Source organism: Haliaeetus leucocephalus, unplaced genomic scaffold, assembly GCF_000737465.1.
Source record: "Haliaeetus leucocephalus isolate CR32 unplaced genomic scaffold, Haliaeetus_leucocephalus-4.0 Scaffold136, whole genome shotgun sequence".
Classification (NCBI taxonomy): Eukaryota; Metazoa; Chordata; class Aves; order Accipitriformes; family Accipitridae; genus Haliaeetus; species Haliaeetus leucocephalus.
The window spans coordinates 2,938,516-2,961,959 of record NW_010972572.1 but is presented as its reverse complement, the minus strand read 5'-3'; the positions used below and the strand labels follow the sequence as shown (position 1 = coordinate 2,961,959).

General features: G+C 40.8%; 1 protein-coding gene across 5 annotated transcripts in view; it reads left to right on the top strand.

Moving 5' to 3' along the window:
* Positions 1-23,444, top strand: part of BAZ1B (bromodomain adjacent to zinc finger domain, 1B) — a 51,347-nt gene that overhangs the window by 6,439 nt on the left and 21,464 nt on the right. For all 5 annotated transcript variants that reach the window (XM_010585952.1, XM_010585951.1, XM_010585950.1 and 2 more), the window contains exons 2-10: positions 205-321; positions 2,490-2,634; positions 3,514-3,712; positions 7,759-7,880; positions 8,754-8,951; positions 12,389-14,084; positions 18,430-18,568; positions 19,070-19,200; positions 20,749-20,860. In XM_010585952.1, coding sequence (XP_010584254.1) covers positions 205-321; positions 2,490-2,634; positions 3,514-3,712; positions 7,759-7,880; positions 8,754-8,951; positions 12,389-14,084; positions 18,430-18,568; positions 19,070-19,200; positions 20,749-20,860 — 2,859 coding nt within the window. The remainder of the gene's footprint in view (positions 1-204; positions 322-2,489; positions 2,635-3,513; positions 3,713-7,758; positions 7,881-8,753; positions 8,952-12,388; positions 14,085-18,429; positions 18,569-19,069; positions 19,201-20,748; positions 20,861-23,444) is intronic.

Genomic DNA, 23,444 nt, shown 5'->3' with positions numbered 1-23,444 from the left:
AAGCTCCAGTGCATCCTGGTCTGAAAACCTATTGGATTTAACGCAGCATCTCCATGGTAGACATAGGGTCAAATTGTACTGTAGTGATCTTCAGCCTTTGTGCACTCCGATAGGACGGGTTTAATTGAATTTGATTGTCTTGTGCTACTGTGATTATGCTCTCCACTGCATAAATCCTGTTTTCCTGAGCTGCCACTTCTACAGAGAGTATGAAGCACGTTTAGAGAGGTACAGCGAACGAATATGGACATGCAAAAGCACAGGAAGCAGCCAGCTGACACACAAAGAGGCTTGGGAGGAGGAGCAGGAAGTTGCTGAGCTGTAAGTACCAGTGAAGAAATTGGTATGTGTCTATCTTTAGGCATTGGGGCAGAAGAGTGGACTTGGGAATGATATGTGATTGCTAGTTTATGAGGTGAGGTAACCAGCTTTTTACTGGCTGTAAGTAGATCTGGGGATTCTGGAGTTGAAAGCAAATTAAGTCCAAATTTGATGCCATCACTAATGCAGTTGAGTAATGTAATGTACTTATTTAGTGCTGTATCTTGGTATTATTTGAACCAAAATAGTTCAGCATACGATACTTAGCTTATTTTAAAGCCCCTTGAGTAATGGGAATTTTTCAGACGGGGGGGGGGGAATAAATCTTGGAGGAGCTAAAGTAAAAATACAGTAAAAGAGGTCGTTGAAGTGTTTCACATCAGCCACGTCCACATCTGTAATTATTTTTTCCAGATCTGCATTGGAATCAGTTGTTGTACTACATAAAAAAAATTACTTTGGAGTGAGATTTTAGGGATCTGCTCTGCTTGAAACAATAAAGAACAAAGGGAAAACAGCAAGAGTCATTACTATGTTCAGACCACCAGTGTTCCTCTGGGCTGCTATGTCCCTGACTCCCCCTCTAGCACACAGCACAGGCCCTGAATCCTTGGTTGAGGTTCAGCGTGATGCTTGCCTTAGAAGTGAATTTTCTGTAAAGGTGCAAGTCCTTGGCTCAACCAACATATATGGACTGACTTTGTGATTACCAAATTGTAGGATTTATGCCAAACAAATGGCATGTTTCTCCGTTCCATGAATTGATGACTTGGACTTCTATGACGTTTTTTTCCTGTGTTAACTGGGGAGATTGTCAGCAGTACTACCCAAGAGGTGAAATTTTCTGCTGCCCCGCTTTCATGAAGAATGCACATTTCTGATTCATTGGCAAAAGAGTTAATAGCCTTAGCCTAAGGAGAAATTCCCCATCGTTTGAGGTTAATCACATCCTTAAAGGCAACAAATAAGAAACCTATTTGGCAATAGTCCTGATTTCTGTGAGGGTTGAAGTACTGCTGTCTTCAGTCTTTCCTCCCTAGTGTTGTTGTTTTGAGAGGAGGTTGCAGAGCCAGCTTGATAAATTTATAATCCTGAGTCAAAAAAACAGTGGTCTAGTGTCGCTTACTTTTGGTTAACAATGTTGGATTGGTTGGCCACTTCTGAACACATTAAGAAATGTAAATGAAATGTAAGCGGAAGCTTTCTCAATAACAAATTTAGCTATAGTCTCTCTAAATGGGGGGAAAAAAAGACTCTGTGAAATGAGATTTTGGTCTTCTCTCTTTGAAATGGGATTAAAAGCTTCCCAGGTGGTTTGCTGGCTGCTTTAATACCTGATACTAGTCTGAATAAAAACAAAGTTCATTTAGGCAGTTTGCTGAAGGGATAAATTTGTTCATGGCAGCTGTAGAACAGCAAACAAGGCTGAAGATTGTCAGCAATGGGTCCCTGAGTCTGCGAAGCTAAAAGGGTTTTGGAAAAATGGAGTATTTTCTTCCTCCTTACAGTAACTTGAAACAGACTTTACTTTTTAGCCAGAAAGCTTTATGCAATATATTGCTTAGTACTCCTATCAGCTAACTGACCTTTTAGAAAGAAAATCAGTCAAGTAAATTTGTAACAGTCCTTCCTCTTCTTTGAATGAGAAAGTTTGAAGATCATAATGTGGTGGAACACATTAAATATTTTTCTCTGGAAAGATAATTTGATCGTGTAAGCCTGCCTCTATCTTTGTCACTTTGTTAGCATTCTGTTTAGGAAGAAAGAAATGCTAAATGTTCATCAGCATCGTGTTATTGTTGGAAGCAAAAACTTAAAAGTAACAAGCCCCAGAATAATGACACGGTCTTGGTATATATTTAACATCTAATAGAGAGGCAGTAATAACCAGCAAGAAGGGGTTCACTGTCAGTGCTGCTCTTCCAGAATGCTTTATGGTGCTCCTTCTGGGAAGGACAAGTACAATTTGTATTGTCATGCCAATTAATGCTTTGGGAGGGTGCTGGGGGAAGAGCACCAAAAAGCTCTTGGATGTTTGCATGCTAATGTGGCATCTACCTCAAACGTTGTCCTGGCTGTTAGTGTTCCTGGAATTGCAAAATGGGAGGCTACTTTGCATTTTGGCTTTTATTCCCTGAATAATGAAAACTTCTTATGTGCTTGCTCAGCTTGAAGGAGGAGTTCCCCACCTGGTATGAGAAACTGGTACTGGAAATAGTTCACCACAACACTGTATCTTTGGAGAAGTTGGTGGATGCAGCTTGGCTGGAGATCATGACCAAATTTGCAGTGGGAGAAGAGTGTGACTTTGAGGTAAGTATCTGCTTTGCATTTTGTCCCAGAGCTAATTTTGGATATCTAAAGGCAGGAGATGAGAAGAATATGTTACCCACTTACATTATCAGAAAGATGGTCAGAATTTCTTTTCTGTAGAATCCCAGTGGCAACACCTGCTTTTGAATGCAAAATGGTTCCATAAGCAGATGCATGTGGATGACCCATACTGATGGCAAGAGAAAAATGACTGATCGGGGAGGGGGGAATACAGATATATTTGTTATACTGCTTAAATATATGATGGCCTGTGTATATACTTAAGTATATATAAAAATACATGTTTTAATTAAAATACGTTAAAAATTAAAATCTGCTGTAGTCTTTTCACCTACCATGTTCCCAGAAGGAGTAGTAGTCTTAAACTAAGGTAGCTGGAAGTCAACTGCTTACAAATCTCTATCGATGCTCTAGTGATTAGAAAATTCCCTTCAAAACTGGGAATAATGGGAAAATCTCAAACTTGTTAAAAATAACAGAAAGTTATAAAACATTCTCTGTTAGCAACCTGTTTAGGACGTATTCTCTCAACTGGGGCTGCTGAGAAGAACATGCTTGCACCTTGTACACACACTCTTTCCTTAGGCTGAGAAAGCAGGATTATTAAACGCTTGGAAAAACTTGTGGGTTGGCAGTTCTCTCTTAGCAATTTGTACAGAACTTCCAGGTAGGAGTAGTAGAATTAAATCCTGTAATTGTTTCATGAGAGGGATCATGGGCTTCTCTCAAGGTGGATATCAATTAGGTGTTTTGCCAAATTAGGTCATCTTAGCTGCTTTTTTTCCTTCCTTGTAATGTTAAAGCTCATTAGCTCACGTGTCTTGCTCAGGTTCAGTTTCCATCAATATTTCTGTGCAGGTTGGTAAGGAGAAAATGTTGCCTGTGAAAGTTGTGAAAATACATCCCCTGGAGAAGGTTGATGAAGAGGCTTCAGAAAAGAAATCGGACGGAGCCTGTGATTCCCCATCCAGTGACAAGGAGAACTCCAGCCAGGCAGCCCAGGACAACCAGAAGGAAGCTATCCTGAAAGAGGATGACAGCAGGAGGGAAAGTATGAGTAAGTAGTAAGACAGCATGCCAGTAGGTAGCACCTGGAAGTGAGTATTTGAATTTATGTACATCTTGGGCCTGGGCTGTGAACGTTATATGTGATGTTTAAACAGTGTTATGTAATGAAAATCCTGAAACTGTTATTGTTAGTGGTGCAGCTTTGGTGACATCAGTGCTGTTGGCTTTCAACTGTTCTTGCCTGTTTTAAAGCAGAAAATCTGCTGTCATTCTAAGGTGTAATACTGAAAACTATACATGAAATGTATAAGCTTTGAAAGTATAACAAGTGTATTTAAAAAAAAAAGGGGGGGTGGGGGAAGGGGAACAGAAAAAGTTCATGCAGAATCATAAAGTTCTGCTGTGATGTTCATCCTCAGAACAAACATCTCTAGTTCTAAAGCCTGTTCTGCAGTCATTCTCTCTCATGTCCCCAGCTGACATTAAAAATGAGTTTGTTTTTTTATTTTGGTTTATCCCCTTTCCAATTTTCAAATGCTGAGACAAAATTCATGCAGAAAAATGCATATTAATTTTTTTCTAAGGGTTCAAAATAAAGCATGCTTTGAAACATTGTTCCCCACTTTCATATCTGTTCCTCCTTGCTGCAGAGCTAAACAGTGGATGTCCAAGGCTTTTCTTGACTCTGAGAAGGTACTGTTGAAAGAGGAAAAAAAAAGTTTCATGTCCTGTGTAACTTCTTAAAAATGGAATTATAAGAGTCTTTAAAAGAGATTTCAAAAAGTGTTTTAAAACAAAAAACCAAAACCAAAACAACCCCACAGCATAGCTCTAATCTGGATAGCTTAATTTTAAATGCACATAAATGTAATAAAATTCACATTTGTTAATAGTCACTCCAAAACCTGGGGAAGGTGTATATAACCTCCTCTAATATGGAGAAGAGGAAACTCAGAAAACAGCCCACTAACAGCAAAGTCAGGAGTGGAAAACAAGTTCTACCAAGCTGTAGACCCAAGCTTAATAATTGTGAACAGTTTCTGATTGGTACCGGAAAAATTTATGAGCTGTTTTGATTTCATTGCAATGCTCTGTATAACCAGGAAGAAAAAAAAAAAAAGTTTTGCAGAAACAGTCTGGCCTTATACTCATCCTTTGAAACAGTAATAGTGCTTAGAGAGGGACTAATGGATGCTTTTTTAAAAAAAAAATTTTTTTTGAGTGGTAGTTCCCTCAAGCTACCTTGTAAAAGGCATAGGAAGTAGCTTTTACTTTAAAGATGCTCACTGCCTAAATTTACAGCAGCATTTTTGGGCTTGGGTGTTAAAGTCTACCATGATATTTTGTTCAGTGGTGTGCAGTATTCTAACCATCTGTGTTCAGCTGTGCTCTTACTGACACTGCCAGTATAGTGCTCAGAGATTGGAAGAATACTGCAGGAATGGGGATTCCTGAGCCTTTTTCAGTCTGACTCTGCTGATTATCTGGCTTGTGTTTAGTTGTCTCTATAAACTGGGACTGTCCTACCCTTTCTGTAAAAGATGAACTTCAAAGGATGCTAGCAGAGTCATAATGTAATCAGTAAAAGCAGTAAGCACTCATTCTTTTTAACTCTTCTCCTTGTGCATATGCATTTATTAAAAGGATATTTTATTGCTAATGATTTTATATTCTGTGTTATAATAGAACATGAGTTCACAGTAAACTCATTACTGAATCTATATTCCAGAGTCCATTAAAAGAACTACGTACCATTTGTTACATTTATACAACATACTACAGAAGTAGTAAAGACTTGCTTTCATTTAGTGGGTTCAGGCCCTGAATTGCATCTGCAGGAGGCTGTGTACAGTAGCTGGAGGTATCTAGCCACAGTTACTTTGACTTTTTCATTCTAATAATTTGCATACTTGACCACTAGTAAGATGGGTTGAGGTCACTACGCAAGAGTGGGCATTTAGAAGCCATAACAGGCTCTGCATAACTGTGTGACGTAAGAGCTGTATCTTTCTGTGCACACACGAGGGGGCAGAGTTAACCTTAGCATTTTTACTAATATTTGGGTCAAACTTGCTGATTTTGTTGGAGGAAATAAGGGGCAGAGGAAGAGAGCTTCAGTCTCTGTTTAGGAGTCTACTGTGCTTCAGAAGCTGTAAATAAGGCTTTATACCAGCTTTATTGCATCATACGTGCAGTCTGAAGTGGCTTTGTATTTTTAGTTGCTGAGGAAGTGAACTCTGGAAAATCTGCAGAAGTGAGAGGAAAGGCTAGTTTTTCCTGAAAATGGATGGTGGACTACTGAAGGCAGGTTCTGCAGCTTGAGCTGTACTTGGACCTAATAATGCTTTCGAAAATCCAAAATAAGTGGTGAATACAAGGAGACAACAGCCTATGGATCCTTTAAGAGGTTCCAGTAGTGTAGTGAATGTAAGTTTTATTTCAGTACAATACAATAACAAATGAAGTATGCTTTTTGTAAAATAACTTTAGGCAGGAATGTACAGTGATTTCTTCTTCCCCAACCCCAGCATCCAGGTGCTGTTAGATGGAATCCAATGTAGTCATCCCTAGTTTTAGAATCTAGAAAGTAAATCACAAAAGGAGAGGTCACTTACAGGCCTGTTGCAGAAGCAGCAACCTAACAGAGTCCTTCAAAGGCAGAGCCAGGACTAAGCAACACATTGTTATTTCTTTATATATAACTTGCTGTGTGTGTTACGCACATCCAGCAAAGATAACATTCAGCCACTTAAAATACACTGATCTCTGAAAGCAGATCTTTTACAGAGCTTGAAGTGTCTTGTACGCGACTTCCATTGTGCTGCTGAGCAGAAAAACGTGGTTCAGTATTTGTGAACCTACCAAGATTTTTTTAATACAAATGTTGAACCAAAGCAGGCAAAAGTTATGTCTCAGCCTGACCTGCGGTGAGAAGATTAGTTTGCTTTCACACATAGTACCACTGTTACGAAATTCAGGGGGGTTTATTTTTAAGGAAAGCTTCTATAATGAGTGATGCTTGGAGCAGAGGATTCTACATTGCATTATCTGAAATGTAGCACTAATGTGGGAAGTAGCTGCACATTTATGTATATGGTGCAGTGAGCCTGTAGCATCTGTGATCTGTTCCCTAACCAAGGTGACTGATTTGGAAGGCAGGGGGGCAGAACTTGGCTTTATGCCATGTAGGGTATAATGCTGCTGAAGCTTAAATGCTATAGGGCTTACAATGTGACAGTGATAGATATCTATATTTAAAAGTCTGACTTGGGTCTAGTATCTACTTGTATTCTGCATATACTTAGTAGATAATTATTCTCATCTATCATGCTTGCTTTAGTGCTTTCTTTGAGCCACAGACATAAAAACATTTGGGGATCGCTTTCTTCAGTAAGCTTGGATTTTGTCTTAAATTATTAACATTTGCATCCTGAATATAGAAATAATAGACTCAACACCAGCTGGCAAGAAGATGTGATGCCTTTGTACTCTTTCAGTTACATCTCTTTTGAGAGTAAAAAGACTGGTTGTATAAGTATGCTTAAAATCTCCAGATAAACTAGCCCATAGACATAGGGCTTGTAACTATAAAACGCTTAATGGCCACCAAAGTTATATGATTTTAAAAGTTACTTTAATTTAAAGTTGGTAATTCCTGCAGTAGAATTATTTCAAATATGGCATGGCAGAGACAGCTAGGGCTCTTGGCAGGAGCTCCCTAAGCAGGTTACTGGCTAGGTTATGAAACCTGTCCCCCCTTTATGAATTTTACAGGCATTTTCTCCCTTTGCACAGGTAGTTGCAGCTTACCATCTGTAGAGAAATGGGTTTAAATACTGCAAGTGGTCCTTTATACTCCTTGAAGATAGGTGTTACCTCCTACTTCAGAGCTATTTAGGCACTCCGTTCCCAACCTGCATCTTCAGGATATTTCTAAAACCTGATTTGGGATTTTATCCTGATGTTCTAGTTTAACCAAACACCGTATAGATAGCAAGGGGTGGGGTGCCCAGTCCAGCAATGATCTGGATTCTTTAACTTTTTTTTTTTGGACTCTAATACTAAGACACTTAATGTCTTACCTTGTTTTATCAGACGATCGAGCACGTAGGTCTCCTCGGAAGCTTCCCACTTCTTTGAAGAAGGAAGAAAGGAAGTGGGTTCCACCTAAATTCCTGCCACACAAATATGATGTCAAGCTGAAAAATGAAGATAAGGTGAGTTGCCCATTTGAATCCTTTCTGTTATAACATGAATATGCAAGTTTAATTAAATAATCACTATTGGCGTGTCTATACAGCCCAATGTAGTACTTTATGCCGGGGTCATGGTATTGGAAGCAGGATGGCTGTAGTTGTCTGTGAGGCTGGCTAGCCTGGCTGTTACATAATTGGGTTTTGTGCATGGAGACACCTGACAATTCCCTGGTACCACACGCTGAGTCACAGTGCTATGGTAGCTTTAGAGAGGTTGCTGTTAACTTGTTAATCTCTGGTCAGGCAGTTAATGAAACTTGGTCAGAGGTAGACTAGTTAAATCATGAGCGGCAGTTGCTGCTTTTGTTCTAACTGAGCTTCTCTGACAGTCGTGTCGTACGTAGCTGTGCTTCGAGAAGCTCTGTGTAGCTGCAGCACTGCTGCGTGCTTTTTGTCATCTCTTTGCTAATTTGCCGAGAGAGGCAGTGCTGACCTCAATTTAATGAGTACCACTTGCAGAGTTACTCCTCTGGTCTCAGGAAAAAAATCAAAACAAAATAAACATTAATATGTAAAAGCTTTGAAATTAGTAGTAAGCAAAAGCTGGAGGAAGGTCAGAGATGAAGTGGTGGGCTTTGGCAAGAAATCTGCAACATAAAGTGACGTTTTTTACTTTTTTGGCTAACTGAATCTCCTGCCAATCTCTATTGTGCATCTTGGTTCTGCAAGTTCTGTTTTGTTTGTTTTGAGTCTTTGCAAGAGAGCTTTGAAAAAGTGAAGAGTTTGTGGACATGAAGCAGTACAATTGTCCTTGCTCCTTTTAGCCATATGGTATGTATTTGTAATGTGGTTAGAAGTTAAATGTTAACAGTTTGTCTGTTTGTTATCTCCAAGATCATCAGCAACGTACCAGCAGATAGCTTAGTCCGTACAGAGCGTCCTCCCAACAAGGAGATCCTGAGGTACTTCATCCGTCACAACGCACTACGGGCCGGCACATGTGAGAATGCCCCGTGGGTAGTGGAGGATGAGTTAGTGAAGAAATACTCTCTCCCCAGTAAATTTAGTGACTTCTTGCTTGACCCACATAAGGTAAGAATTCCTAAAAGTACCTCCTCTGCTTTCTCACCCATTCCCCACCCTTAAACAGTATTGGTAGAGACTTCAGTGTGCCAGTTGGATTTTGGTGCTCCCAAGCTTACATCAACTTAGATGCAGAGCAGGAAGGCCCACTCTTTTGAAGATTGACCCTTTGAGAGGTGACACAGCTTGAATGTCTGAAACAGTGGTCTACTTTGAAAATTTGAGGTGTAACTACCTTTTCTTGATTTTTCCAATAGTTTGCATTACTTGTCTACGATTAGAGACATGATTTCCTGGTGTAAGACAGATGGAAGAGCTATAGTCCTTGCCTGGTAGTGTCAGTTATTGGGCCTTTTTCATGGTTACAATGCAAGAGTTGGACGTTGTATTGGCTTTGTGTGGCAAGGTTTTGGTAGCGGGGGGGTTACAGGGGTGGCTTCTGTAAGAAGTTGCTGGAAGCTTCCCCTGTGTCCGACAGAGCCAATACCAGCTGGCTCTGAGACGGACCCGCTGGTGGCCAAGGCCGAGCCAATCAGCGATAGTGGTAACGCCTCTGTGATAACATTTTTAAGAAGGAAGAAAGGTTGGGACAGACAGAAACAGCAGCTGGAGAGAGGAGTGAGAACATGTAAGAGGAACAGCCCTGTAGACGCCAAGGTCAGTGAAGAAGGAGGGGGAGGAGATGCTCCAGGTGCCAGAGCAGAGATTCTCCTGCAGCCCGTGATGAAGACCATGGTGAGGCAGGCTGTCCCCCTGCAGCCCAGGGAGGTCCACGGTGGAGCAGTTACCCACCTGCAGCCTGTGGAGGACCCCACGCTGGAGCAGGTGGGTTCCTGAAGGAGGCTGTGACCCCGTGGGAAGCCCGCGCTGGAGCAGGCTCCTGGCAGGACCTGCGGATCTGTGGAGAGGAGCCCATGGAGCAGGTTTTCTCGCAGGACTTGTGACCCCGTGGGGGACCCATGCTGGAACAGTGTGCTCCTGAAGGACTGCACACCGTGGAAAGGACCCATGCTGAGCAGTTTGTGAAGAACTGCAGCCCGTGGGAAGGACCCACATTGGAGAAGTTTGTGGAGGACTGTCTCCCGTGGGAGGGACCCCACACTGGAGCAGGGGAAGAGTGTGATGAGTCCTGCCCCTGAGGAGGATGAAGCGGCAGAAAATAACGTGTGATGAACTGACCGTAAACCCCATTCCCCATCCCCCTGTGCCGCTGAGGGGGGGTTGGTAGAGAATCCAGGAGTGAAGTTGTGCCTGGGAAGAAGGGAGGGGTGGAGGGAAGGTGTTTTGAGATTTGGTTTTATTTCTCATTACCCTAGTCTGGTTGATTTGTAATAAATTGAGTTAATTTTCCCCAGGCTGAGTCTGTTTCGCCCATGACGGTAATTGGTGAGTGATCTCTCCTGTCCTTATCTCAACCCACAAGCTCTTTGTTATATTTTCTCTCCCCTGTCCAGCTGAGGAGGGGGAGTGATAGAACAGCTTTGGTGGGTACCTGGCGTCCAGCCAGGGTCAGCCCACCACAGATGTGTTTGACTTCATGATTCTTGGTTCTTGTATGGTGCTTGATTGAGTGATGGCAGATACAACAAATTTTGTACCGAATACTCTGAGTAGCAGGGATGTTTGTTTTTTTTTTTCCTAGCCCTTTGTAATGACCAGCCAAATACACTGGTAACTGAGTAAATGTCATATCATGAAATCTGCTGGTTTAAAATTCATCTTTGGATGTAGAAAGCACTATTTTGTTCATTTAATAAACTCGCTTTTTTCATGGATTCCGTCTTTGTCAAGCATTGTTCTAAAACTAGAAGAGAAATATTTGCTATATCCCTTTTTCTTCAGTAGGAGGAGAACACCTCATTCTAGCAAGCTTCTATGGTCTCTTCTGAACACTTGTAAATTTGCTTAAAAGGAAAAATAAGTTCTTCATATTTGAGCTGTGTTTACCCTTGCTGTAGTATTTGGGATCACTGCCTTAAGGAAATTAAAGTATTTGCTGGTGGTGTACAAACTCTTTTATTCAGAGCATTGAGGGATGGAGGTGTACCCTTAGTATATACTAAGAAAAAATACAAAACTCTAAAATCTTCAGTTTGACTTACAGAAGTCCTTAGCTTTATGTTTAGGGGTGGCACTTTCTGTAGCTTGTTTCCCACTTGGCGTAGAGATTGAATTTATATTGAGTTTTTTTAAATTTTGAGAAGTGCATGCAGAATTTATTAATCCAGAATTAGTGTTCTGACAAAATAATTTTGTGTAAGTGATAGTTGGACATACAGTATAAGTTGTAGATCTAATATTTGTGAATTTGTAATTATCATGATTCGTATCTTTGCTGGATGCTTTTGGCTTAGGTAATTCTCTTCAGCAAATATTTCAACACAATTTTTGTAGAATGAAGTTATGCAGGCACTGGATTTGGTGATTGTGCAATCTTCAGTAAAAATTTCTCTAATGGGCTAATGAGGGCTCTTTAAACTAAAGTCTTCAAGAGGGAACATCCATGAGCTGGAAAATCTGAATATTCCTATGGCAGTCTTAAATTGATCACATTTTTGTATGTCTGTTCTTAAAGAAATGCTTCTTAGATGCTTGCACCTTTTGCTGTGCTTAACCACAGCAATTTTGGAATTTTAATTGCTAAGAAATCTCAAATTTTCAGCCCCTGTTTTCTGGTAATTTTATCCATAACCTAAAGGTTATATTCTTGTATTTTATTTTTCACTTCTTGAAATATATTAGTATTCTGGGTGCATCCTGAAACTGAATTTGAGATGCTGACATAGTCCTGAAATCAGTCTCTGTTTGGCTCTGGGTTAAACTGTTCTGTGCTTAAAGTATGCTGTCATGTAGGTTATTTCAGCAGATGAAAAACAGTCAGATATTCAATCATGTTATTTCAGAATTGAATCCTGTCTTGCCTTCATTCTAGATACTTTCAGGCAATTCAGAAACCAGTCTCTAAACTCCTGTCACCCATCACTTCTGTGCTCCTTCAGTTTTCCTCTGGGTGGTGTGCTGGGTGGGGTCCAGGACTGAACCCTACATGACTCAGTAAGAAATCTCTGAGCAGAGGAATAGTTTTTGAAATTAATGTCAATATTTTGCAGGCAAACTGCCTTCCCACAACCTTTTAAGTAGAAACAAAATGGTTTTATGTAATGTAGTAGGAAACATTTAAAATTCTTCGTAGTGTTTCATTTTATAAAGTTAAATGTGAACTTTCTGGAATGAGCTAATGACTTCATAACCAACATAGTGACTACAGTGCAGAATATTGAAAGCTGTTGCAGAAGCCTGTCACCCTTAAGATATTGAGTACTCCTTGTTCACTGGAAAAATACATTAAAAATAAACATAGGCAAAAATAATTGACAGAAAAGGATCTATATAACCTTTATTTATTTTTAAATATTAATATAAAATCATTCTTTCTTTAATTTTAGTATATGACTCTCAACCCCTCAACCAAGAGGAAGAGCTCTCGATCACCTGACAGAAAGCCTTCTAAGAAATCCAAAACTGATGGATCATCCCTGGGCCAGCCACTGAGCCCTACTCTGTGGTGCCACGTGCATTTGGAGAAATCTATTATTGGCTCTCCACTGAAGGTGAAAAACTCTAAGAATTCAAAATGTCCTAAAGAGGAGCTGGAAGAGGTGATGAAAATCGTGTCACCTGCTAAACTCGGTTCTAACTTTCGCATTCCAAAGAGGAGCCGACTGGGAAAGGGCAGCAACAAATCCTTGGACAAAAAGCAGAGAGGCAAAAGGGTTCTGAATGGGCAGAAATCATCGGGGAAATCAAAGTCTCCTAGGAAAGGCTTGAAGACCCCCAAGATGAAAATGAAACAAATGACACTACTGGACATGGCTAAAGGTACCACTAAGGTGTCCAGGGCTCCCAGGAGTTCTGGAGGCACCCCTAGGTCTTCCAGCAAACCCCAGAAACATCTGCCTCCTGCAGCACTCCATCTCATTGCTTATTACAAAGAAAACAAAGACCGGGAAGACAAAAAAAGTGCTCTTTCCTGTATCATTTCCAAAACAGCTAGGTTACTCTCAAATGAGGATCGTGCCCGTCTCCCTGAGGATTTGCGAGGGTTAGTACAGAAACGCTACGAGCTTCTAGAGCACAGGAAGAAATGGGCCACCATGACAGAGGAGCAGCGAAAGGAGTACATGAAGAAGAAAAGGGAGAAGCTGAAAGAGAAACTGAAGGAGAGAGCAAAGGAGCGGAAGGAGAAGGAGATGAAGGAAAAACTAGAAAAACAGAAAAGATATGAGGACCAAGATCTTAAAGGGAAAACCTTGCCTACTTTTAAACTGGTTGATACTCCAGAAGGACTTCCTAATACACTCTTTGGGGATGTCGCTATGGTGGTGGAGTTCCTGAGCTGTTACTCAGGGTTATTGATGCCAGATGCTCAATATCCGATTACGGCAGTTTCCCTGATGGAAGCACTTTGCGCAGAAAAGGGAGGCTTCCTTTATTTGAACCGAGTACTGGTCATTCTCTTGCAGACCCTGCTGCAAGATGAAATTGCTGAAGATTATGCTGAGCTAGGAATGAAGCTTTCTGAAATACCACTTACTTTGCATTCTGCTTCTGAGTTGGTTCGCCTATGCCTACGCAAGTCAGATGTGCAGGAGGAAAGTGAGGTCTCAGATAATGTAGATGAAAGCAAGGATTTGGCAGCTTTTGAGGATAATGAAGTACAAGATGAGTTCTTGGAGAAACTGGAGACATCGGAGTTCTTTGAGTTGACTCCTGAAGAGAAATTACGGATACTTGGAGCACTGTGCCACCGGATTCTAATGACGTACTCGGTGCAGGACCACGTGGAGGCAAAGCAGCAGACGTCGGCTGAGCTGTGGAAGGAGCGCCTAGCTATCTTGAAGGAAGAAAATGACAAGAAAAGAGCAGAAAAACAGAAGCGAAAAGAAATGGTGGCCAAAACCAAGGAGAATGGGAAAGATGAGAATATGATGGGAAGAAATGAAAAGAAAAAAAACGAGATGATGAAAATAGAGCACCGGGTAGAAATAGAAGCTGATGATATGATAAGTGCTGTGAAGAGCAGGCGCCTTCTTGCCATCCAAGCCAAGAAAGAGAGGGAGCAACAAGAAATACAAATGAGAGGTAAGAAAAATACAAGGAGGGTAGAACATTTGTGTGTTGTGGAGTAGAGGGGAATAAGTTAATGGCAAAATTGACAGCCTGTTTTCAAAAGCATTACCTGGTTTTAAGGGATTTACTCACTGGAGAAATATAATTCAGCTGCTATGGTTCCTATGGCAGCTTAAAATCTGGAATGTTAAGAAAAAGCAATAAATGCTTCTAGTTTTTTATCTGTGGGCATCTTTTGTTCAGTACCTTTCTAATCCTGTCAGGCCCGGGAAGGCTGGAAAACAGAAAATCTGTTTTGGGGACAGGAAACAAACAAAAAACCTTGTCTACCTTCAAACATCTTCTGGCTCTTACGTACAGAGGAGATATTTCCTGCTTAAAAGCTAGTTCCTACAGCTGCTGCTGGCCTTGCTGCCATGTGCATTGTCAGGTTGATGCTAGGAGCCCTTCTCCCAGATAAGGACTTAGGCAATAAATTTCAGTTTGGAGTTTCTCACTTTAAAGAATTAGTTATGGAGTTGTATAAATATAAACTGCTCAAACCTTTATAAATCACGAGTTGCAGTAACAAACTTTGTATGCCTCTGTGTTAGTGCATTTTGCAAAGGAGTGTGGAATATGAAGAGCAAAATACTTTGGAATAGCACTTCAGGGATTTTTTTGGTTGTAAATGTGGGTACTGGGCAGGTGGAAGTGGACAGCATAGCTCATGTAGGTTGTTATTTCCCTTCTGAAACAGTTAAGGGACAAGCATCCCGCATGGAGCCTGGTTTATATGCCGTAGCTGGAATCTGGGATTATCTGTTCTAGGAGACCAAGAATAGGTAAATAACATGGAATACCCTGAGGCTCCTAAGGAAGTAGACTGGATACAACCATGCCTCCCATTGAAAGTAAATAGACTTTTCAGATCTTCTGTTAACAACTGTGAGTCTCAGAAGTATCAATAAACTGCTGAAGATCCGGAGTGCTGTCCTACTCCAGAAAAACAAAATACCAAATATCTAACATGCTGTAGCTGAATGGCCTCTTGGCCCCAATTCTTGTAGCATTCCAGTTGTTTGACAGCAAGTTCACGTTCATGATAAGATTTTACTGCAAAATTAAATACAGTTTGGACACTACTCCTTGGGATACTTCTTGTTGTTCTCACTTTATAGTTTGTACTAGTTATATATGAAGAAGAGCAATATTACATTGATAAGAGTAATTTGGCTTGCATGTTGAGGAAGTTTGATTCATTCTTTTGGACTTCACAAGGAAAACTAGGTCTCTGGCAGGGAAGGAAGGATTAAGCCTTTCAGTAAGGTTTGAATTCATATTGCTTCCTTTCCACATATCAAACCCCAACATTTCAGGCATCCAGGGCTTCTTTTACCTGTTAAGCAGTTGCTACCAGACAAAAAGGTACCCTCAACATACCAAAGATCTTGGTTAATGTTGATGGTGCAGTAGTTAGGGCTGTAGGGTTAGCAGCTCGGAGCTAAATCTGTTCTGGACTTCAGACTTGGAGGCTGGTATGGTTTCAGTGTGTGAAAAATAGTTCTGGATGACCACAATGAGAACTGCATCAGTGTGCTCCTACCATCACACAGGCCTTCTGGGGGCTTTTTCAGCCTACTGGCTTTCACACCACTTCAGTTGCATATGGTTTCAATAATGTTAGTATCTCTGGGGGAAGTAAGAGTAGTTGCTGACAAAACACCTATTGTACAGTGATTTGATATTCATATATATGAACCACTGCGCAATAGATGTTTTGTCAGCAACTATTCTTTTGCATACATATAGATAAAGATCTCAATCAGAGGTTTCTTTTTTGCCGCTCTGGTAACATCTGTAACACTGGGAGCACTAACCTCTTTCAAGTTAAACCTATCAAGATTGCAGCCAGTGCAACCAAGCTAGTCTCAGCTCAAAAAAGAACCCAGTGTAAGAAAGCATAAATGTATTTTTCTGTTCTTTCTTGACTTCAAAAGAAGTCAATACAGAACTCCCCATTGAGAGAACATGATTAATATCTGTATTTTCTTGCTAGTAAGAGTCAAGTCATTTCATTTCTGTGTTACTGCAGCGCTTACTAATTGTTCTTTGCCTGATCACTCCATGAAGCAATAGCTCCCACACAGTCTGTTGGAGGAGAATGGAGAGTTGGAAGCTTATACAGCTAACAAAGCCTGCTAGAAAGGAAAGTACCACCTGAGGCTAGCGTGCCATCACAATTGAAGATCAGATGGGGGGAGGAACCCTTTAGTATGGTGTCTTCGTTCTCATTTTGTTTGAACAGTTTCAGCATATGACTAAATTTAAGTTTCTCTTCTTTCCTTGCCTCTTCCTTAGTCTGGCACTTGATGGTACCTGCTGCAACTGGTCTTTACAGTTGCACAGAAAAAAAATACCTGTCTCATGAATGCCCACAATATCCAATGTCGTAAGCATTGAAGAGTTTGCTGGCAGTGTGGCTTGTTTTGGTTGGAGTCTTGGCTTTTGAGGGGAGGGTACTGAGGAGGAGAGTGAAGTGTGCCTTGTGCTAGCATCGGGTGACAGCAGCAAGTCTTGAGAAGGTGTCAGGGAGAAAAATTCTTCGGGAATTGTATCACCTCTGTCTCCTTCTAGTGGAAGGTGAGAACAGTACTTCCTGTGATATGGGTCTCCTGATGTGGTTTGCAAGACTCAGATTTAGGTCATGTGATGCATTTGGTGCTGTGAGAGTGGCTATTGCTAGTTGTTCTGATTTCAATACTTTGATGGAGGGAGAGGTCATAAGGTTTAGGGAGGAGTTGGTATTTACAGATATATGGGTGCAGGTGCTTGTGTCTAGCAGGTATGGATTAATAGGACAATTTTGCCATGCTGCAATGAATGTAAATTGGTATGCTGTTACTATATTATTATATAAAAGCTGGTATATCGAGTTGGTGTAACAAATGCAAAGGTATGTTTTTCAGTATGTCTCCTCTAATCAGTCAGGATTGATTACATTGGCAGGACTTCAGGCACTTACCAGGTATTTACTAATCAACTGTTATCAAACCTATCTTTATCAGAAGATGGCTGCAAGATGAAGAATAGGTTAGTAGCCCTGGGAAGAGTCCTAGCAAGAAATTAGCTTTCTCCCTGGGACAGCAGCCAACATGATATCTATATGCTCACTTTTACCTGCCCCAGTCCACTCACCCCTTCCATATGGTCTCATTACATCTGCTTCAAACCCTGCTTTGTGATGTAAAGATAAGTCTTCATTTCTTCATCCTGTTTATTTTTTTCCTCAAGTTTTCTCCAGACACAGAAGAACGTTGCCCATAGCCTTTTGTGAAAGTCGTGAAGGGGTGATGTTTTTGTTAGACTGAGATCAGTCTCTGAAGAGCCAGCGTGACTCGGTTTCATGTTTTGTTCCTTTTTGTTCAGGCAGTTCTTGGTGGAAGTACACCTATTCTTCAGAGATTGGCAAAAGTGTAGAGACTCTTGAACCATCATGAGGAGCATAAATCCTGTTGACCTTAATGTTTTGTCTTGTGGCAGAAGCTGCCTTCCTTCTTGCTCCTTACCTAGACATGTGGAATGACATGTTTTGTTCTGTAAGGCTCTTGCCAGGGAGCCTGTGATGCCAGAATGTAGGCCACTACATATTTTTCTTCCCTTCTTTTTTTTGTCAACAGCAATGGATATTGAGAGCTACTGAAATTTCAATACTTCTGTCATGAGTGGGAAAGCTGAGGGTTCTATTTTAATGCTTTTCCACATCATAGCATATATGGGAAAGCATGAGGTGTTACGAGATGTGACTTGGTCACTGTTGTGAGACAGTTGTGCCTGGAAGAGGTCTCTGTTGTGCCAAATCTGTTTTTTTGGTAGGTAAGGTTGTGGGGAGAGTGTTCCTCACAGCTGCAGTTGTGGAAATGCAGGTGTCCATTAGCCACACTGACCTCTGTAGTGTCACAGCTGGACCGCTCCCAACACTTGAGCTGGTCAGAGCAGAAGTCCTTGTCATATGCTGTGCTGTAGCTAAAGATCTTTGACCCTGTTGTTATATGGGATTGCACAGCAATGGATATCACTTTGTTGGTCTAGAATGAGAAATAATAATGAGGACTAATTCCTCCAGACAATTTTTATCCAGACTTTCCTCTTTCCTCAGCCCAGTTCATCCTTATGCCTTGACTTAATTCTTGAGTTTTTTCTAGAATGGTGGGTGTAAAGTAAGTTGAAGGGTGAGTGGCTGTTCTAAAAGAATATTAACCAAAGTCACTGATAAATATATTTTTTTTTACCCCTGTGATGTAGTAAAATAAAAGAGAATATTGATGCCTGGATACAATAAAAGAAATCTAATACTTCTCTGTGCTAACTCCAACAGTGAGAATGGAGAAAGAAGCGGAGGAAGAAAGAATCCGAAAGCATAAAGCTGCAGCTGAGAAAACTTTCCAGGATGGAATTGCCAAAGCAAAGCTGGTGATGCGCAGGACCCCAGTCGGCACCGATCGTAATCATAACAGGTAGGAAAGGAAATGATCCTGAGCTGCTAGCTCTCTCCTCTTGAGATGAGCTTTATCAGATAGCGGTCCCCAAGAAATGATTGATATGGATGATGTTGAGAGGACTTCATGTCAATTGAACAGTGGAGGAGTGCAGAAGTGAGTTTTTTGTGTATATAGAGTGTAATGGCCTTCACTGGTTTACATGGCCAGCTTTTTGAGGCCTTCTTGTGGAGGTCAGGATCCACTAGCCTGTAGAGCTTCAAGTGCTTGCATCAGTGCTCAAGAACCTAATTACCAGCTTTTTTTTTTTTTCATGTTTGTTGCACAGGAATGAGCTTAGAATGGATTCTAATAAAAGCTTTTCATGTTTCTCAGCTGTGCCAATATAAAGATATACATGCATTCAGTTTTTATTGAGTCAAGCACTCAGCTGCTTCTTCCCTCTGTGCAAATAAAGTGGATGTGTGTAACTAGCCAAAAGAGGAGACAGGTACCTGTTAACATACATGTTTTCTACAGGTATTGGCTGTTTTCAGATGAGGTTCCTGGCTTGTTCATTGAGAAAGGCTGGGTGCATGACAGTATAGACTACAGATTCATCCTTCCCCATCAGAAAAAAGAAGATTTTAAAAAAGACTACAGCTCAGGAGGTATGATTAGCCTGCTTCTCTGTGGGTATTTCCTTTGTTGCTGTCTGACTGTTAGAATGGATTTGTGAATGTGAGGGAGAACTGTCTAATCTGAGTGTTTTCATGGGGTACTCTGATTTAAGCCTTCTTTAAACTCCAGAAGCCTGCACACAGGAGAGTCCGATGCTCGTGATGATCTTCCTGCTGCTGCAGGTCTTGAGACTGCCTGCAATGTGCCACATAAGGACCATGGGACACAATCACCTCTCTCTTAAAAGCAGTGAGGTTGATGTCAATTGTGGACTAATCCCTCTGGTTTACTCTGAATGTGCTGAGTTGCAGTGTGCCAGACTTCTTGGACAAGTAGTCAGTTGTGTGTTGCAGGGAGTGAGGGTATCCATCACAATGCTAATATTCCACCAGTGGCAAGACTCCCAGATTAACCTGTGAAATAGTATCAAGCAGAACAGTCTTACAGATACCTATAGCTTTGCTGATTGAGGCCATTTTGGCAAGCAGCCCTCTTACTGAACATGCAGGTGAGGTGCAAGGACTAGCTGAAGTTCTAGTGCTTCCTCTGTAATTTTGCCTGGCTGACAAGGAGCCTTGCAGGCAGAGCTTGGACATGCACAAAACCCAGTCTGTGGGGAGGGAAACTTAACACTTCTATGTGGAATAGGTCTTGGTACAGAAGAGTGTGTTATAATCTGATTCCAGTTGCAGTTTCAGTCCTGATCATTTCTTGCTTTTGAAACATCATAGGCTGGCATTTAGTCCATCTACAGCAATACTGCATGTGAGAGGCTATATTGAGTTAAATCAGAGAGCCCTCACTTGGTGGTATTTTGTCTTGGACAATGGGCAGAGTAGACATCCGTAGAAGAATGAAACGGGGCAAACCTACAATAAGATACTTCATCCAGCATGTAACTTTCCAGCCATATGTGTCTTGGTGTCTTGTTGAGCTGCAGGTAGTATCATTAGTGGCCCTCGATGGGTATATTTTCTTATGTGAACTTTTTCAAATATTGACCAGCCATGTTCCTGTACACCAGCTTGCTTCCAGCTGCATTAATTTCTCAACTGCTGCCTGTGTATTTGCCCAGCTAGGGTGCAAGATTTCAGCACGTTCCTTTTGAAACTTAAGAAGCAAAGGCTTAAATAAGCAAAGGTTTAAATTCATGTCAGACTGTCAGATGCTCAGAAATACAAATACATCTTATTTATAACTCATTCAGTTCTAAAAGTACTTTTTCAGTATATAGCTAAAAAGTGAAACTAGTTTTATGTATTTGAAATAGTAGGAATGATTTTCTTAATTTTATGTATGTGCTTTATGATGCAGTAATTTCTTTAAAAATCTGTTATCTTTTTTCTTATTTCTATAAATGCATATACTGTGAGCTTTAGCAAACTAATGCTGGATTAGTTTTCCCTGACAAATATATTGCTGGCCTAGATGCTGCATATAAACACTTAACCTGGAGATAGGTTAGTTTTTGCAAAATAAAAATGCTCACTGAGGAAGATGAAGGAGAATACACTTGACCTTGTGCTTTTCTTTTACAGACAAGCGGAGGAGCACTGGCACCGATGGCAGAGTGAGCAAGCTTCACCGGTCTGTGCATGCTGCTGACCTTCCCACAGAGACCACTGCACCGAAGCAGGGACAGAACTTATGGTAACACGTGCTTTTATAGCTGCGAAGTACTTGAAGCATAGAGGTCAAGGAAACTAGACAGATTTCTTTTGATGGACCCTACTATATACCTATTACTCTTTCAGTACTTAACAGTTGGATTAGCTTAGCAGCTCTCCAGGCCTCTGTTACTGATACTATTACTAGTAGTGAATGACTAATAGGGCAGCCAGTCCAAGAGCCAGTGGAACTATTATGATCAACCTAATCAATCAGTCTTCAAGCCAGTATAAATTAAGCTGGTAAATGCTACTTTGATGTATTGCTTTTTACATATTTTATATTCAGAAGAAATGTTAATTTAAAAGAATTGCTGTGTGCTTTTTTCAGTACTCGTAAGCATTACTGTAAAAAAAAAAAAAAAAAAAGAGGAGGAGGGGAGCAGTGACCTAGCTATTCTTTCATGGTTCATCTCAGCAGACCTAAATTGTGGCACGTGAGGTCCTTGAGCACACAAAATTAAAGTCTGCATTGAGATCTTTGGAGACAGGCCTATATCCTGCGTGTTCTTTTACTATGTAAGACATGCAGAGCCATCCCACAGCTCCTTGTCAGTATCTTCTTCCTAGGCTTCACAGCAGACTATGGTGGTGTCCATTTGTTCTCCTGTAGCACTGTATCATGGAGTTGATTTTTGTTGCTACTGATAATTATAGCTTAGCAAAATTATTCTTCCCTTGTTATCCCTTTAATGCTTCCCAATGCCAAGCAGTAGCCACCAGCCTGTCTTTTAAGTGAATCAAATTTGAATACTACCTTTTGGCATGTTTGATTGGGACTTGCTCCAGTACTTGGCCCTACCAATGTCTTTTATCTTTAAAGAAAATCTCCTATGTTAGCTGTTGCCCTGTGTGGTAAGGAGCAATCAGCAGTGTCCCTGTGCCAGAAAATACTGGCTACAGCTTTACCTACTAAACCACCTATGAAGAACTCTGCTTTTTTTTTTTTTTTTTTTAAGATAAGCCTGAGAAGTAACTGTCACAAAGTACTTGCTTCTGCAGGTCCCTTATTAGCAGTGGCTTTTCCACAGAGTTTTCCACTGCTGACACACAAAGTAGAGTTACTTGGTCTTTGATAAATATCACCAGTTGTGAGCTTAGCTCCAAAGCATAGTTCCACTGCTGCAAGTTAGAACTACTTTACTAAAGATGTTCCTGCTCCCCCACCAGGAACTGTCGGAGAGACTGAAATTTGTGGATGTCTTGATTCATCTAAACCATCAGCATTGAGTGCTGACTCTTTGTATTGCTCTACCCCTTCTCTTTCATTGCTAGCAGGTCATAGGAGATAGCAGAGTTTCTTCTGCATGCCTTCACTCTGTCCAATATTGCCATGTCAAAACTCCACCCCTTTTTCAGTCTAGTCCTTTGCACATCTTATCACATGGCCAAAATTCAAGCAATTGGGCTTTCCTAGGGAATGGGTGGTAAACAAGAGGTTGCAGAGGACAGTACGATCCACAGGGAAGTCCTCTCTGCTCTTTCTAACTGTCTGTTATAATACTTCATCTTCATTCAGCAGAGGTGGCAAGGTGTGTTCCCAGTAGAAAAACAAATTATATAAGGAAAACAGTAGCTTAAATTAATAGCACATATTGCTATAAGCTGAAGACAAACAGAGAGGCAAATCGGATGAGTTAAGTAACACAGAATCCCTGCAATTTGTAATTCCAGGCTGAACTTGAAAAAGCATAGTATTTGATGTTAGTGTTGAATTGCTCTATCAGGTTGGCAACTTTGTGACATGCTGAGAGTGATCGGGGTGGTTACAAAGGTAGGAATGCTTTATGAAGTAACTAGTCATACAGCCCAGGAGAAGCAGCTCTTTGAACCATGTCCTGTGCACTCTTGGGACTGAATTATATTCTGTTACTAAGAGCTGATTTGTATGAAGTGGCCATAATATGTGGTATTCTGCTCTTTTTCTAAAAAGAGAACAACAAAAATAATTAAGTTTGTTTGGGGCAGGGGGGGAAGCTTAAAGTGGCAGCCAAAAGCCTAAAATGCTTTCAAAGAGATTGTCTTAAAGTTTCCATACTAGATGGTCAAAGCAAGTGCTGCCTCTTACCTTTGAAAAAAGTTTTGAGGAAACTTGGGAGCAAAACAGCAGCAACAATAACAAAATATTCTCAGTATGGTTCACATCAGGATAAGGAAGCTATTAAAAATAAGAAGACCTACTTAAAAGCCATGATTGAGTCTAAATGAAGGAAATAAAAAAGGGTGATAAACCAAAGTACAGACTAAGGGAGAAACAATTTTTTTTTTTTTCCTTGGGGAACAATCTTGCTTCACAAGATCTGTTGTTACAGGGCCTGCCTTAGGATAAGAGGGAAGCTCTTCTCATGAGTGAATAATTGGCTAAGAAATACAAAAAAAGTTACAGAAATACTCTAATTTGTATTTCAGCAGGGAGATAGAGAGTAATGCTAGAAGAGAATGGGGAAGTCTCCTAAAGAAAGAGGATTTTCTTTTGATGCAGAAAAAAGGGATCAGGAAATCAAACTAGCAAATGGCAATTTTGAAATAGGAAAGTACTACTTCAGATCATACAGCTGATGCATACA